The 18,187-nt window shown below is 39.0% G+C and overlaps 1 protein-coding gene and 1 non-coding gene across 2 annotated transcripts in view; one reads left to right on the top strand and one right to left on the bottom strand.

Moving 5' to 3' along the window:
* The window catches only part of CFAP54 (cilia and flagella associated protein 54), a 325,750-nt gene that overhangs the window by 288,699 nt on the left and 18,864 nt on the right, over nt 1-18,187 (bottom strand). The window contains exons 5-9 of the mRNA XM_069585110.1: nt 14,184-14,242; nt 9,064-9,207; nt 7,007-7,120; nt 6,786-6,887; nt 1,244-1,442 (exon numbers count right to left, since the gene is read on the bottom strand). Of these exons, the coding sequence (XP_069441211.1) occupies nt 1,244-1,442; nt 6,786-6,887; nt 7,007-7,120; nt 9,064-9,207; nt 14,184-14,242 (618 nt within the window). The remainder of the gene's footprint in view (nt 1-1,243; nt 1,443-6,785; nt 6,888-7,006; nt 7,121-9,063; nt 9,208-14,183; nt 14,243-18,187) is intronic.
* Nucleotides 11,675-11,746, top strand: TRNAG-ACC (transfer RNA glycine (anticodon ACC)). Its single transcript has one exon. It is a non-coding gene; the product is annotated as a tRNA-Gly (tRNA).

The raw sequence follows: 18,187 nt of genomic DNA, 5'->3' as shown, positions 1-18,187 counted from the left end.
GAGGAAGAACATCCCTTCCATTTCAGTGAGAGACAGTGGAAAGGAAAGGTACAGATGAAGGTAAATTTTCAGGTATGGGTGAGGCAAGTCAAAGGAATTCTCCTTTTTTCTTCCTCGTGAAGAAAAGATGAGACCGAACTGCAGTACAGAGGCTCCTTGCCCTCAGACAGGCACACACATGCACACATATGCACATCTTTAAGCTCACTTAGAAGATGACAGGGCTTTCCAGGTGGTGCTAATGGTAAAGAATCCACCTGCCAATGCAGGAGACAGAGGAGACGTGGGTTCGACCCCTGGGTAAGGAAGATCAGAGGACAGCAAGGCAACCCACTCCAGTATTCTTGCCTGGAGAATCCCACAGACAGAGGAACCTGGCGGGTTACAGTGCTTGGGGTGCAAAGAGTCAGACACGTCTGGAGCGACTTAGCACACACAGAAGGTGATGATGATGTCATAAACTATTCTATGAAAATTTGAAAATATAGACAAAATCAAAGTAGTATTTACCAAACAAGATTTTTTTAAAGAAAATGAAATTCTAAATAATTTTATATCTATAGAAGAAATGGAATCCATAGCTAAAAACATTTCCATAGAAAAAATTCCAGGACCAAATGCCTTCACCAGCAAATTCAAACTTTCAGAAAGAAATAACACCAATCTGACAAAAACTCTTCCAGATAATAGAAAAAGAGGGCAGAAAGCTCAACTTTTGTTTGAGGCCAACATGACCTTGAGAGGAAAATCCAAAAAGGACTTTGTAAAAAAGAAATCTCATTAACAGAAACACTAGCCACTAGGAAGAAAACCAAGAAATATATCAAAAGAATAATTTTCACCTCCAGATTAAGATTATTCCAAAAATATGCAGTGAATACGGAGTGGTTACAGATTATATAAGTAATCACTGTAACTCAGAAAAAAGTTCATCCATTTGATGAACTCAATAAATCTCAAAAAAAAAAAACAGAAAAAGGTTTTAATAAAATTCAACAACTATTCAGAATTAAAAGCTCTTAGCAAACCAAAAATACAAAATAAAACAGAAGCAATACTGTAACAAATTCAATAAAGACTTTAAAAATGTTCTACATCAAAAAAAGAAATCTTTAAGAAAAAAAGGTCAGTAAATTGGTATTGGTTTCTTACGTGTCAAATACCATGCTAAAATTTTTCTTATGTTCTACCACAAAATAGAATTCTTATTTTTTACAAAATACTATTTTAATAACTTATTTACTTATTAAAAGTTCTTTTCCTGCCATAAATAGTTCTGAGACAACATCACGAACTTCTACTTCATCTGTAAAAACAGGTCCAGTCTGTAGTACTCGCCGATTTGAGTCAGAGAGAGATTCCAAGACAGCCAGAAACCGGGAGGCAGTGCTGTCAAACAACTCTTCCAGCAGCTTTTCTGTGACCGTACGTGGCCATGGCATCTGGAAAAAAAAATACAGCCCACTTTTTTAAAGTTCTACAATGTCTGATGGCATAAGGCAAAGATGAGTAAGGTGCACTTTATTAATGCTAACAGAGAGAGTGGTTGGCCTGTCGACGAGACAGCCGCTTCTAGGATTTCCGTTTTTGAGGTGTCATTCCAGATTTTATTAAAGTTTATGTTGTGCTACCATTACATCAAAGACTTTGCTTTTTCTTTATATGTTTGTGTTTCCAACACAGCCTACAAAGGCCCTTTATTAATAAACAACAGCATTGGTCTCCACATGCTTTGAGGTGACTTAATTACAGCCCTGAGGAAACTGATACTCAAACTCGAGTTGCCTAAGAATCTCTCAGGAGAGCTTTTTAGATTTGCCAACCAAATCTCCAGAGAGTCAGTGAGTCTGGGTGGAGCATTTTTAGAAACCGGGTAGAAATTCTAATGAAGAAGGTCCCCAAACTCAGGTTGGAAATAATATTTTACAGCATAAGTAACGGGTCTTACGGCAGCTAACTGTAAAGAAGAGTTGACCAACTGGATACAAAGAAGCAGGTGCCACTCACAGCCCCATGGGACTCTCCTGTCACTCTACTTTGTGTCGGCCTGAAGGGATTTCACTCCTGGCAGATGGCCTACCTACACACTTCATTCTTCTCTCTGACTAATGACCTGTTCTCTGTACTTAGATTACCAGGAAATAAGAAAGATTGGTTTAGTTGGCTTTTCTAGAACCCATGTCCAGTTAGCGGGCATCCACATTTCCCATGATTTCTTTGCTTCATTCATCTTCCTGAGGCAAAGTGAGGAAGACAAAAAAGCAAAAGCAGAAATAAAGCTGCTTTGGACCATTTTTCTCCAAACACCAACTTCCCTGCTTAATAGAGTCTATATGTTTTCAACCCTTAGGTTGACTGATAAGTTTAAAAAAAAAAAAAAAAACCTTAGTAAATAGACTCATCCGTACCATTTTTCTAGAAGGGGTGGGTGGAATGAATTGGGAGATTAGGATTGACATACATACACTACTACCGTGAGACTCCAATACTTTGCCACCTGATGTGAAGAACTGACTCATTAGAAAAGACCCTGAAGCTGGGAAAGATTGAAGGCAAGAGAAGGGGATGACAGAGGATGAGATGGCTGGATGGCATCACTGACTTGATGAACATGAGTTTAAGCAAGCTCCAGGAGTTGGTGATGGACAGGGAAGCCTGGCATGCTATAGTCCATGGGGTTGCAAAGAGTCAGATATGACTGAGTGACTGATCTGAACCATGTGTGAAATAGCTAGTGGGAAACTGCTATATAATACTGGGAGCTCAGCCCGGTGCTCTGTGATGACCTAGAGGGGTGGGATGGGGGTGGGGTGGGAGAGAGATCCAAGAGGGAGATTATATATATATACATATAGCTGATTCACTTTGTTGTACAGCAGAAATTGATGCAACATTGTAAAGTGATTTTACTCCAATTAAGAAAAAAAACTCAATAAAACTTGAACTTCAGGCCTCTTGCTTTACAAACAGAGGTCAGGGTTTCTTCTAAGATATTTGCTATAGGTTAAAACAGAGGTTTAAAAATTTATAGTTAAACAACATAATAAACTTCTAATAATTAGAAGTATTCAAAATGAAATGGTAAATCTCAGATAGATTACAGTGAAATTTGTTTTTTAAACTATTGTAGAGAAACTACAAAAAGTGAACTAGAATATTTATCAGATCTATAGATGAATAATAAGCAAATGATTTTAAAATTTAAATATTTAAAAGATCTATAAAAAGATTTAAAGCTAATATAATAAAAATACACTGAATTGTCAAACATGACAAACAAAATATTAATGTCTATAAAAAGAATGAGCCCATTCAAATACAATTCAAAAATTAAAATCTCTAGTAGATAAATGGTCAAAGACTGGGAAAGATAATTCACCTAAAAAGAAAATATAAAGAGTAAACACAAATGTAAGGGAAAGCTGGATCAAAACAATAAAGTTAAAACAAGCCATTTATGAGAACTTAATTATTTTAAAAATTAAGATATAATATCAAAATGATAATGGTGAAATTGGCACATGCAGGTTGTCACCTTGGAGAACTCATTTCAGAAATTCAATCTGGTAATATACATCAAGAGAAATAAGAGTGTTTGTAACTTTACTCAAATTCTACGCCTTAAATTTTATCCACAGGAAACAAAAGAAGGAAAAAATAATATACTTGAAGATGTTGACTACATCAATATTTATAAGAGCCAAGGATTGGAAAACAACTAAAATACTAGTAATAAAAAGTACTGGACAAATCTAGTACATGTACTGTTTAGGGTGAAAAGTGAAAGTGAAAGTCACTCAGACATTTCTGACTGTTTGCGACCCTGTGGATTATACAGTCCATGGAATTCTCCAGGTCAGAATACTGGAGTGGGTAGCCATTCCCTTCTCCAGGGGATCTTCCCGACCCAGGAATTGAACCAGGGTCACCTGTATTGCAGGCGGATTCTTTACCAACTGAGCTATGCCTAGGGTATACTAGACATCTTTTAAAATGTCAGGATGGATGAGAAGCTGAATGATACAACCCATGCAGTAAGTTCCAATCCTGAATACCATGGCTCCCATGAGATCTATGCCATGAGACTTACTGTGTTAATTTCTCAACATAATACACCCACCCTGTTCAAGCTCAATGACACTGTCTCACTGTGTGCCAAAAGTCTTTGCTTACTTCTGCCTCCAAACTACTATCATGATCTTGTCCTTTACCTAGAATGTTTTTCCTGTTCTCCCTGCCCAGTAAAATCCTGCTTATTATTTCAAAGTCACTCAAAAAAGACAGAAAAGTGACTTCATCTTTTCTATTAATATGTGCCACCACTCTTGGACCACAGTAGGCCTTTGCTACATGGTTACTAAATGAATGAATGAAAAATAAATAACAGTAACAGCTAATACTACTAAGGAGCTACCATTTGCCAGGAACATTCTAGGGGCATTACATGTAACTCATTTAATCACCACCATTATTTCCTTCTTAATTCTTATCACAGGTTTTACTTATGTATTATGTAATTTCTCCACTAGAATGTAACCTCTACATATTTTGTTCACAGAGAAGTTACTTTAAAATATTTATTGAATGAATCACTAAATGGTCAATCATCAGAAGTCTGAATTAATAGTCCTACGAAACAATCCTTTGAGTCAAATGATTTACTGCAAGTTAACAATTGACCTACAAACTCAGAAATTTTTTATAAAATAGATTTAATGCATATTGAAATCACTTTCTTTTGTAGAAACATAATAAAATGATTTCATAAGAATAAAGCAGAACATTCTGCAAAATATGACCCCTGCTCTCTAACAAACACTATAGCATTACTACTTAATGATATCAGATGCAGGCTACTCAACAGCTCATCCAATGGATTATCTACAATTTGGCAGGTTACCACCCTCGACCAGTTAGACACCATAGGTCAGGAAGGGGTACAATTTAAAAAGATGTATGAACTGTATGTCTGGGCTCACCAGTCAATATATCACTGACCCTAAGTAGCAATGAAAAGTTACTGTGTCCAAATAATATTTTCATTTAGTATTTGGATTCATTTAAAAGAAAAGAGAAGCCCTCTTGAATGTTTATAAGAAGAAATGAGGAAAGAGAAGAGCAGTCATTGGATTATTTAGAATACCCTGGGCTAGAGACCTGGGTTCTGGTTCAAGGCTTGCCAGTAGCTGCCTTAAATACTCTGGTATTTATTTTTCCCATCTGTAATAGAAAAGGACTGACCCAAATGAGTTCCAAAATCCCTTCCAGGTTCTGGGATTCTACATCTCTTCTGTCAGAAAGTGTTCATATTCTTCCCCTCCACTTTCATTTTCAATCCCTACACATAAGCTCATAGAAGAGTTTACAGCTATCCAGAACAGTCACAGGGCACTGCAAAGATATACAGAGCTGGGATTTAAGGAACACTGAGACTCCGAATGGCCAAGGAGAAGACAGTGGGAGAGGGAAAAAGGCAGAAGGGAGAAAGGGCAGAAGATCCCACAGGCATATCTATGTCCCACTCTCCTCCCTTAGCGCAATTGGCCAAACATACAAGTGGCCAATAGGGGCTTTGTGAGGGGTTTTGGCTTGTGAGAAAGAAGACTGTAGTCACTTCCATACTGAGTATCACTACCTACGTGAAGTCCTCCACAGCTCCCCTAGGTCCCCTCTGGCAGAACAACCCAGCAGTTTTCCAAATGAGGACCACCTCTCAATTTGGCCCTGAGCATCAGTCATGAGCAGATAACCATAATAACATTTGACTCCAGTGAGAAATAAATTTTGTTTTAAAGCCCCTGAGACATGGGGGTTGTTTACTACTCCAGTGCAACTACATCCTGTTGTTGTTACTTCAGTCACTAAGTTGTGTCCGACTCTGGCTTCTCGATCCATGGGATTTCCCAGGTAAGAATACTGGAGTGGGTTGCCATTTCCTTCTCCGTGGGATCTTCTCTAATCAGGGATCAAACCCATGTCTCCTGCATTGGCAGGTGGATTCTTTTACCACTGAGCCATGAGGGAAGCCCAACCTACATCCTAAATGCTCCCAAAGATGAAACCAGAAATTGGTAAGAAAAGGTGCCTCCACTTCCTCTCCATCCTCAACACCTTCAAATCTGACACCAAGTGGTCAAAAGGCTTCTGCAGTCTCACTCAGAAGGCTGTAAATTTGAAACTTTCCCAGGCTTTTCTTCAGCTTCTTGCCCTTTAACATTACAAAATGAGGATTATGCGAAGGTACAAAAGCTCTGAGGAAAGGATGAAACAAGACCATGTCCAAATTAGGAAGACATTCTTCTATTTGCAGGGATTGGGGGCAGGATTTTTTTACCTGAAGGATAAGAATATTCTTTACAATGTTTGTGGGTTTCTGCTGTACAACAGGTGAATCAGCTTTTATACATATATCCCCACCCTCTTGAGCCTCCCTCCAACCCAGGCCCCATCCCACCCCTCTAGGTAATTACAGACAGGGTGCAGGATTTAATATTGAGTGGTAAAAGTGTTAGTTGTAAGCCTGTTTGCAACCCCATTGACTGTAGCCCACTAGGCTCCTCTGTCCATGGGATTTTCCAAGTAAAGAGTACTGGAGTGGGTAGCCATTTCCTTTTCCAAGGGATCTTCCTGACTCAGGGATCAAACTTGGGTCTCCTGCATTGCAAGCAGATTCTACACCATCTGAGCCACCAGGGAAGCCTAATGACCAAGCATTAAAAGACACAGAGGTATAATATAAACACTGTAGAAATAGTCTGAAACACAGAAGATATTCTGAGACTTACAGTTTGTGCTTCTTTTATGTTAACTCTTATCTTTGGTCTAAAGAAACTTTTGTTTTTCCTTCTAGATTCAAATACTCCTCTTTTGAAGATCATGACTGCCATCTGCCTCAAAAAGAAGAATTACTTATGAAGTATCAATGGGATACACCTTCTCAACTACTGATATTAAGTACTTCATCATCTGTAGAGTACAGCGGATTTATCTCATGAAATTTTTATACCTTTATTGTGGCCTCTCTATAATATTCTCTGGATTCTTCCTGTGGTTGTGAGGAACTCATTAATTCCAGTTGCCGTAACTCATCAATTTTAGCTAAGGCACGTCGAGCAAATGCCTACATGCAATTAAAATAAATTTAATTCATAAGGCGTTAGAGCACAGTGATTAAAAATGTATCAAGAGAGTATGTTTTACTCTCCCAGACATTTGATTTAATTTGCGAATTAAACTCTAGGCTGATGCTGACTTTTTAAGAACATAGTAGCTGACCTGTCAATCATTTCCTAGAAGCACCACTAATTTCCGTAAATGTAAGGTCAATGAAATGTTGGCTATACTAACTTTAGAATTCAGAAAAGTAAGGAAATTCAAAAAAGTAAGGAAATTCAAATTTTGGGTTACAGAGTAGCTTCTTATAGATGATCACTTCTCCGGTACTGAACATGCCTGCACGTACATACACATACACCCCTCCTCCATGCTCCTCTCAAATTCTAACTTTTCCACCAAAACCAGCTGTATTATCTATTCAACTGTACACATTGTCAACTAAATTGTTAGGTCCTTAAAGGGCCTTATTTTTATATTTCCAGTACCCAACATACAGAAAGTATTTATTAATATCTGAGGAAAGGAAGAAGGTGGGCTTGCTTATTTAATCAGATCACCATTATTATAATTCTCTATTGCTATGATAGACATAATAGCAAAAAAAGTTTCATTCCTGTAATTTATTTTAGCAGTTCTTTCAAGCATTTTATTTATGATTTTTCATGAAGATGTTTCTAGAACATAACAATAACATAAAGGGTTACATTTTTCAATAAGAAAAAAATTCCAGTGGTTAAAACTATGCAAATGTGTCTATCCCTGATAAATTTAATAGCTATAGCAATATGCCACCACTAGTACACTAAGACTAACTCTGCATATATGGTGAGTAGTTTCTAGAATGTATCCTAGGCTAGAAAAGTATCCCACAAGGACTGAATTAAGCTATTCTGCTGAAATCCAGACCCCACTGCACTCACCAAGTTATGCACACTGGTACAGACTCTTTGCGACCCCATGGACTGTAGCCTACCACGCTCCTCCATCCATGGGATTTTCCAGGCAAGAGTACTGGAGTGGATTGCCATTTCCTTCTGCAGAGGACCTTCCCAACCCAGGGATTGAACCTGGGTCTTCTGCATTGTATGCAGACGCTTTACCGTCTGAGCCACGAGGAAGTCCAAAGGAAGGAATGCCTGTCTCTAATTCTCACAGGTCTATTGACAAGCAGAGTACTACATACTATAGTGAGGGTACCGGATTTCATTTGCACAGAGATGTGGCATAGGTCAATAGAAGCCCCAACCAGTTAAGCTACATTTCAAATATTGAATCAAAAATATATACAGGAAAAGAGGAAAAATAAGAAATAGAGTATACTAAATAAGTGGTGGCTGGAAACAGAAAAACAAAACAAACAGACAGCAGGCAGCATGGAAAACAAAAACTAAACAGGGAAGGAAAGTGGCTTGCATACAAGAATATAAAGAGGAAGGGAAGATATTAGAGATCTTATTCAGAAAAGAAGCAAAGATGGTGGAAGTGAACGGAGAATAAATGGGGAAGCAGAAAGTAAAAGCAGGAGATTCACAGGATGGAGAAGCCAGGCAAATGTCTGCAAATAAAGCCTGGGACTTGTATCTTTGCTTCATTGCAGTTCTTTGGCTTTTGTTGGTTTGCTTGTTTTCTTGCCACATATCTAATGAAGAATATGCTGAATATGTTGTATTTTTAAGTATTAGCATCCTCATAATTAAAAAGTCACCTGCATGCATGCATGCTAAGTCGCTTCAGTGTGTTCGACTCTTTGCAACCCTATGGACTGTAGCCCACCAGGCTCTTCTGTCCATGGGATTCTCCAGGCTAGGATACTGGAGTGAGTTGCCATGTCCTCCTCCAGAGGATTTTCCAGACCCAAGGACTGAAGCCACATCTCTTATATCTTCTGCATGGTCAGGCAGGTTCTTTACTGCTAGTGCCACCTGAGAAGCCCCAAAAGTAGCCTACCTCTCCAGGGACACCAGCTTGGCAGTCATAGTAGCACTGGCAGACAGCTGTGTAAAGAGTAGCTCTCCACGTCAAGTACCTGATGGACAGGAGAGGCACTGAGGACTCCATACATATACTGGCCCACAGGAGGTATTCCAAGGCCTGAATCAGAAAGGGCACAATTGAATGTCTTCATTTTAAGCGAATAATGCCAATTTTTATTCAATATAATCAAATGAAGAATCGTGAGCACAAGTCACTGACGTTAAAAATACACAAATAATGAGTCAACTAAAAAATAAGCATTTAAAAGTTAAAGAAGAATTTCAAGAACTCAAAATCTCAAGTTAGCTACTTTACGATGTATTCCTGCCTAGCTCCTAGAGTCCTATGAACTCAGCTTATTCCTATTAACATTTACCAAGTGTCAACTCTAGTCTAGGAGCTAATTATGAAAGGTATGAAAGTGAAAGTGACTCAGTCGTGTCCAACTCTTTGTGACCCCGTGGACTATACAGTCCATGAAATTCTCCAGGCCTGAATACTGGAGTGGGTAGCCTTTCCCTTCTCCAGGGTATCTTCCCAACCCAGCAATTAAACCCAGGTCTCCCACATTGCAGGCAGATTCTTTACCAGCTGAGCTACACAAGGCAAGCCCAAAAGTACTGGAGTAGATAGCCTATCCCTTCTCCAGGGATCAAACCAGGGTCTCCTGTATTGCAGGCAGATTCTTTACCAGCTGAGCCACAAGGGAAGCCCAAGGAGCTAACTGCAACAATGCAATTGTTATTAACAACAAATTTCTGTTGATTGATTGACAACAGACCTTCATTGAAAAGTTTCAGTTCCTGATGCTACATATTTCTAGTAATCATAGCATCAAAGGGCTAAGAATCTAATTTCATTCCCTCAACATCACCAGCACCACTACCTGATGTCCCTCACCTCCTCTGCCCACAAACAACAAGGAATGTACCACGTTGCATAAGAAGACACTTCTAAACATGATCTTCTTTAACCTGAAATGCAACCACCTTGATACACCTCTAGTGCATTCGTCCTAGTTATGCCTTCTAGAACAGCCCAAGACCACTCAAGACTCAACTTGACAATTATACAGCCTTCCAAGAATCTGAAAGCACCTATGCAGCCTGCCCACTCCCCCAGCACTCTCCAGGACAAAGATCCCCAAACACTTCTATCCTCCCAGGACAGAGCTTCCCTCTCTTCGGTTCAGTTCAGTTCAGTTGCTCAGTCGTGTCCGACTCCATGGTATTATTTAAGGTGGTCAATGTCCCTGAACAGTATATGACTAGACCACAAACTCTCACTCTCTGGTTCTGGTCCCTATATCTCTATTAAGTCAACCTGGGGTTGCTTTATTGCTGCTTTAATTGTTTCTGTCATTGTTTGCTAATTTTGCCACACTGTGAACTAAAATGGAATTAACAGTTATCAAAATTCCTGAATTTCACGTTATCTGCTATAAAGAAATCCTATTGTGGATTTTTGCATTCATATAGTTGTGGTTTACGGGGTGTGGGATCAAATCATGTACAAATTTTTCCCCCTTTATATCCACATGGCTTTCAAAGCTCTCAGGATTCCTAGTACTCAAAATTTCATACTTCAAAATAAAACTAGCTACAATTACCAGTTGTTCACATAATATTTGAGTGTGGTCTCAGATTTAGTATAAAAGATCCCACACCACAGATTTTAGTGCCAGACGGAACCTTAAAAGTAACCTAATCTGACTCCAAGAGGCTAAACTGCTTGGAAGTGACAGAGCTGGGGCTGGAATTCGGGTCTCTGGACTCCTAAGGGAAGCAGGATTGTTCCCACTACATGGGGCAACTACAATGAAGAGAAGAAAAGCCATCATTTCACTGAGGGTTCTGAGAAACCATCGTTCAGGTTTCAAAGCTGAAATGCCATTTCAAAAAAAAAAAAAACTACTTAATTTGATTGCAGCATTTTTTTCTCGCCCATAAAAGAAAGAATTATCTCTATTAACAAAAATTTGATGATTGCAGCAGGACTAGTCTCTTCATTAAAAGAAAACAGAACAAAACTTTGAAAAAAATAAATTTTAGGAGCCTAGCAAGAGCATGGTTAAGGGGTCCGGTAGGAAGAACCACACAAGGATTAACCAGCTGAGCCACAAGATGGCAGTGCAGCGTCGCTTATTTCGGTTTACAGCCTTTGAGGGGAGCAGAGAGGAACTTTAAAGTCTGGACCTGAACTTTATGTGATGGTCTGTGGAAGAATCTGACAACCATTGTTCAAGCCACAAATGTGATCAAACAATTTCAGCTTCATAGGAAAGTGAAACAGAAATCAACATTTTTTTAGAATGAATAGATTCTACTGAATTCTTTAATGTTTGCTGAATACTATATTACAGTTGCAAATGCCTTCGAAGAAACTACACCCTTTACCATAAAGGAAAGCAAATGGCCACGTGTCTTCAGAGAAACAGGCTTCAGAAAACTGCCCTCGCTGCATTCGCCAAGTATATGCTGGTGGCCTTGCCTCAGCTCAAAAGTGCTTCCCATCTCAGAAGAGCCCTGAGTAGTCTTGGTCTTCAGGACACCTTCAGAGTCATGTCAGAAAATATTCAGGGACTTCCCTGGTGGTCCAGTGGCAAGGATTCTGCACTACCAATGCAGGGGCCCAGGTTGGATTCCTGATCAGGGAACTAGATCCCGCATGCTTCAACTAAAATAAAGAATCGGTATACCGCAACTAAGACCCAGTGCAGCCAAATAAATAAAAGAGAAAATATTTCAACATTGTATCAGGAGCTTCCATACAACTCCTCCATTTGCAGAGATGAACCAAAACAGGGTGGGTCATGGAACTTGTCAACAGACTCGCCTTGTTCTGATGGGGTTGAGGGCCAGTACACAGTGGCATCGGCTCTGGCCTCAGCTACATCTCTAACTATCCTAACTAGATACGCAACCTTGAGCAAATTAACCCTTCCAAGCCTCAGCTTCCTCATCTGTAAGATGAAAGTGATAACGCTACCTTCTCCAAGTGCTGGTGTGAGAATTCAATGAGTAATATATGAAAATGGCTTAGAAGCATACCTGAGAGATGGTAAACATTCATTCAACAAAGGACGGTGATGACAGTCTTAAGGTCTTACCCTCGTAAGACTACCAAGGCATTATTGTGTATGCAGAGCCCTTCACACAGCACTTAGCACATAGTAGGGATTCGATAAATAATCAATAATAACAAGTGGTAATCATAATTACCAAATCCTATAGGAATAGTTTAGATTGCTCTGGGTTGACACCACTAAAAACCTGAGGACCCCATGTCTGTTTCTCCTTCTGTTCTGAACTGTAATGGATTTGAACTCTTAAGTAGCTACAAAATCAGGAGCATTCAGATGGTGCCGGACTGCCAACGGCTTGTCCCCATTAAACGGACCCATCGAGTCCATGTAGAGTCTCAGCTCAGGAGTTGACTCATCAGCCGAGGGTTTGTGAGTTTCAGGGTAAAAAATTAATTTCCTTGAATCTTATTACACTGAACATACATTGAAAGAATTCCAGCCTGATCTGCAAGTGCCAACTGTGCAGCCACCCACCATCCCAAAATTCTTGCATTCCTCACTCCCTCAACTCCCACTCCACAAGACTGGGTCTATGAAATGATCCTCCTTCCGGCCTTCCTTATTCTGTCAATGAGAAACTCACGTTATATGAGGGGGAGAGAAGAAATCTTACACAGATTATAAATAAGAAATTATTTTAAGATGGCTATCACGTTAAATCAAAATTCCCTCAGCATTAGCAAGTACAAACACCAACAGTTAAATGTTGGCACAGACATCTCTGCCCTTCAAAGCCTTGTCAGACGAATGTTATAAGCAGACCAAACCATTGTGATTCTGTGGAGCAGTTATTTGTTGCCACAGCAAGCACAACAGGAGATTTCCTAAATTCCTTTCAGGAAATCATCTGGAACTGAATAGAGAATCGTTGAAATAGTCTGTAGGCCAAATTTAAATTATGCATGGTACCGCCTCTCCTTGTTTTAATTCACACTCAAAAAGCTGGCATAGAGTTTGTTAAGTCACTGTCAGTAATAGAGCTTTTAAATACAAGGAACAAAACAGAGAGAGAGAACACACAATTAATGCTATCTGTTAAGCATGCAAATATCTTGGCATCTATTTTTTTAAGTGTTGTCAGTTTTTAAGATACTTGGCTATGTTTTGAGGAAATAAGGAAAATAATATCTGCCCCGAGTGTCCAAATATTCAGAGCAAGTTTTTACATACAATAGAGAAGACTCACAGAGAAGGCAATGGCAGCAGCAGCAGAGAAGACTCAAATAGCAATGTTGCAAATGCCAGAAACAACTCAAGCACGGTCCCAAGGAGAGAATATTGTCCTTTCTTGGCCTACCTTCCAATGACTGGTTAGTGAACACAGGGAATAAATATGTCTCCTGCAGACAAAGGTGCTACCAACATGGTAAGAAAGTCAACAGAAGCCATTCCCTCCAGCTAAAACTAAGCAGTGAGTACTGGTCAGTGCGAATCTTACTAAAAACAACGTCAGCTCATGACTGACATAGCTGAAGTGTTTGTTCACCCATCAAGTATCTGGGCCATAAGTACAGGCCAAGTTCTTCAAGCAAACGTGGTCCGAGCTCCACAGCAAGTCACACACAGGCTAACCATAGTTTACCATCCAAACTACAATACTTTTAAAAGTAAAAGTGAGCACTATTAATAATTACTCCAGGACAGCAGGCATAAACCAGAACTGTCCTGGACAAGCTAGAATGGATGGCTACACTACCTAGAGATATAGTTATTAGATGGATATTCAGTATCATATTGACAAGTTACAACTAACCTGAAAGACTGAGGGACCCTGGAGAAATATCTATCCATTTGGGAAATTCTTTTCATGAATACTTTACTGCCTACATTTTTATTTATGATCATGTTAAAGGAAAACTAAAAACAGTATACCTAGTAATACAAATACAGCCACTAACTTTTGTGACACTAAGTCATTAAATTTTTTTTGTTTAGCATTCAATGCTAACAAAAGCCTTAAGAAAACCAGGAAATACAGGGGAAGATATTCTGACAGTAAATTTCATACCTTGGAAGAATGACCTCTGATCATCAATTTTCTGCAAATAGTATAAATGTAAATGGTACCTAGATGGAGAAAAAGATTAATATGTTTTATAGTCACATGATAGAACTTTACATTCCACTTTCTATAGTTTAAGTTGGTAGTTCCCAAAACAAATGACTCTCTCATGAGAAAATCTGATAATGGCCGAAGTTATAATCATTATAAAACTTTTTGTAACTTGCAGCTAAATTTTTAAAAGAATTAATACGACCATATTTTTAAATGTTAACACAGGAAACTTTCAGTCTTACTTTAAAGGCATTTTAAAGTACTGGTCAGTGAGAAGTGAAAGTGAAGTCGCTCAGTTGTGTCCAACTCTTTGCGACCCCATGGCTTCTCAGTCCATGGGATTTTCCAGGCAGGAGTACTGGAGTGGGTTGCCATTTCCTTCTCCAGGGGATCCCTGGATTCAGGGATCGAATCCGGGTCTCCTGCATTGTAGGCAGATGCTTTACCCTCTGAGTCACCAGGGAAACCCAAACCTTACTATAAAACGAAGCCAGCTCATGACTGGGACATAGTTGAGGTATTTGTTTAGCCAGCTAGTATCAGGGCCATAAGTTACAGTCCAAGCTCTTCCAATAAAATGTAGATCAAGCTCCATAGCAAAACATAAGTTTAAGTTTTGAAATATACTGAACAAAAGGATATTTTAAGAGCATAATATATGTACTTTGTGGTTTTATTAATTCATATAAAATTTTATTGGTTCCCATGGTTTCCTCACAGTTGCATAACTAAAGATTTATCTCCAAATAAGACTAGAATACATATTTAATCATATAAGACAATACTCAACAAAGAAACTCATAATTTAAAACTCATAATGCATAATAGGTTACATTATATTCATTTGCTGTTTCATATAATATCTATCCCATTATTAAGTATATCCCATAAGCACTTTGATGAAAAATGCCATTTCTAACTCCTATGTAAGATCATTCAAGTACGATCATTTTTTAAATCAGGCCAATAATTAAATGAAGATAGACAGCTCATTTCATGGCAGCATTTGGAGGACAAGTGGAGAATGACATCACCGTATATCTTTCTACATAGAAAACATATTATCAGGCTATAAACATAACCCAAAAGACAGTATGCTGCTGCTGCTAAGCCACTTCAGAAAGACAGTATAGCATGCTTTAAAAAGGCATTTAATTATAATGGCAAGAATCTAAATATCTGATCTAAAATTCATAACTGCCACAATTCAACAATTACAAATCCTATGTTCACTTTTAAACATAAAAAGCTTCTGAGAAAATAGCACCTGCTCCAAAATACACATCCCTTGATTACAATACACCTGCTAGCATAACAAACATGACATAAATCAGTGACCAAAATATACTGAATAAAATCTTAAATACTTAAACAACCATAAAGTTCACAGAAAGTGCAATTAAGTCCTTCGCATTCAGGGCCTCAGCATTCTTAATGTGCCTGCTTTCATGACGTAGAATTGTTTATCTCCAGTAAGATCCAGCAGGGAAAAATTCCTCAGCTAGTAAGAGCTCAGGCTCAGCATTCTTAACTTGGCTTTGTTGACCTGATCTGTATAACTGGGTTACTTAGGAAAAAAATCGCCTAGTGAGGACATGCATAGGAGACATGTGACTCTTCACCAAACACATGACACAGGCATGAGCAGGGAACTAAGACCCACATTCAGCAATGGGAACTGGGGGGCTTCAGAAAGCCCCGGGAGACCACCCTCAAGAATAACAAGGGCCCTTGGTACTTCAAAGATGTACCTTTAATCTTTGCACCCCAGTGCATCCTGACCATAATGGAATTCTTCCCTGATGGTTCAGGATATTGGCATGGCTTACAGATTCCACTGCAGAAGCCCAATGGACAGAGTAAATGGTTCAAAATGGAGCACAGACTGAATCTTTATGATCTCAGAATGCCTCTGGAACTTAGTTTGATATTTTACCCAAATCCCTGATACAGAGTGACTTGTGACTTGTGACAAGTGATTCCTTGACATGTGACTCCTTTTCATCAAAGACAGCCACCACCAAAATAATCTGACTATTTGAAGGCTTAAATGATTTGGGTTCAGGTGAGTTGGGAAGTCAGATATTATCCAATATTATCCAATATTCATTTACCCAGTTAGATTTTGTGAAAGAACCAAGATTGATTAAATAACTTAAGAAACCAACTCTTATAATTGTATAATAGTCAATTAAAGAGTATTAATGTTTAGCAGGAAAGTTCAAATATATTTTAAGAAATTGACTGCAGGTCATTTTTTCACAACTCAAATTCCAAAGTTTTAAAACTACAAGGGCTTTGCGTTTGCTAATCTCCCAGTCGGAATGCCCTTGCCCTGAATGCTCAGATGTCTCAGCCAGGTGTTTGTTCAAATCTCCAGTGAGGTCTACCCTGACCATTCTATTTAAAATTGCAGCCCAGGCCCCAGACCAGCCATCACTCTCACTAATCCCTTTCTAGACTTTATTTCCCTCCATAGCTCTCATCATCAGGGGCTTTCCAGGTGGCTCAGTGGTAAAAGAATCTGCCTGCCAATGCAAGAGATGAGGGTTTGATCCCTGGGTTGAGAAGATCTCCAGGAGAAGGAAACGGCAACCCACTCCAGTACTCTTGACTGGGAAGTCCAGTGGAAGAGGAGACTGGTGGGCTGCAGTCCATGGGGTCACAAAAAAGTCAGACATGACTAAGCATACACACAAACAGTTCTCATCACCACCTGACACATCACTTAGTTTTGATTTGTTAATCATCTCTCTGAAGTACTATATGGCAGCATGAGAAACAGGGGTTTAATGTATTGTCCACTCCTGTATCCCTAACACCTAGAACAATGCCTGGCACTTAAGTTTGAGATGAATTAATTAAAACAAGGATGACAACTGATGACACTAAGTGCATGTATCTCCCACAGTCCAGCAACCCCACTCCTGGGCATACATCCCAGAAAACTCTCACACGGGTCCATAAAAGGACCGATGTGAGGATACTCACTACAGAATTATCTGTAAGTTTAGAGAGGCAGGGCAAACCAGGTGCCCATCCTTATTATGGGTCTCTGCCGAATACAATTCAGCAGGCAGTTAACAAACCAGGTTTACATATAGGAACATGGCTAGATTCTAAAATCATAGTGTTGAGCAGGAAAATATTTAGGAAACAGGATAAAATCTAGAACATGATGCCAAAGAAAAAGCACACAGCAGAATAAGGATGTGGAAGACACAAGAACTGTTCTATCTTTTTTAAAAAGAAAATGGGAGGGGGGTGGTTTTGTGGGAATCTTTAAAGCATTTCAGATAGGGAGTCACACTGCATCATCTCCACCTCTTAAGCAGAGCCTGACCCCAGGGCCCAACCCTCAGGTCTATCGCCCTTTCTTGAGCACAGAAGCTCTGCTCTGGCTCAGTCCCTGCAAGATGCATGAGCAATTCTCCCGGAGACATGGCCCTGGCAACTCTGATGATGATGGGATGCAAAAGTTTAACAATCACTGGCCTGAAAAATGTCTCCCAGAGACACTCTCATTTCGGTAGCAAATGTAAGGTCTGATTACAGTCAAAATGTCAAAAAAATTATTTGGGGACAGTGAAGAAGGAAAAGACTAGGAAACATACTGTCAGTTGCCATGGATGAGAGAAAACCCAATATGCTTTCTTTCAAGTTGTTTTGCCCTTGTCTTATAAACTCAGAACAGACTGTCATTCTTTTTCTTACAAGAATATGTGATCCAGTGAACAATATTGCAAGTTACTCCTTATAACTTCAAATTGTAACTTTAAAGAGATTTAAGTTGAATTTAAATTGTAACTCTTAAAATAAAAAAAACAATTACATTTTGATAAGATTTAGATAAGATTCATTTTATGAGACATATATAATGCATACATATGTCTATCTATACAATGCATATATATGTATATAAATAAACCATATACACATATACATGCACATTCTCA

This window comes from Ovis canadensis, chromosome 3 (genome assembly GCF_042477335.2).
Source record: "Ovis canadensis isolate MfBH-ARS-UI-01 breed Bighorn chromosome 3, ARS-UI_OviCan_v2, whole genome shotgun sequence".
NCBI lineage: Eukaryota > Metazoa > Chordata > Mammalia > Artiodactyla > Bovidae > Ovis > Ovis canadensis.
The sequence above is the reverse complement of the archived record's forward strand: the minus strand, read 5'-3'. Positions and strand labels throughout refer to the sequence as shown.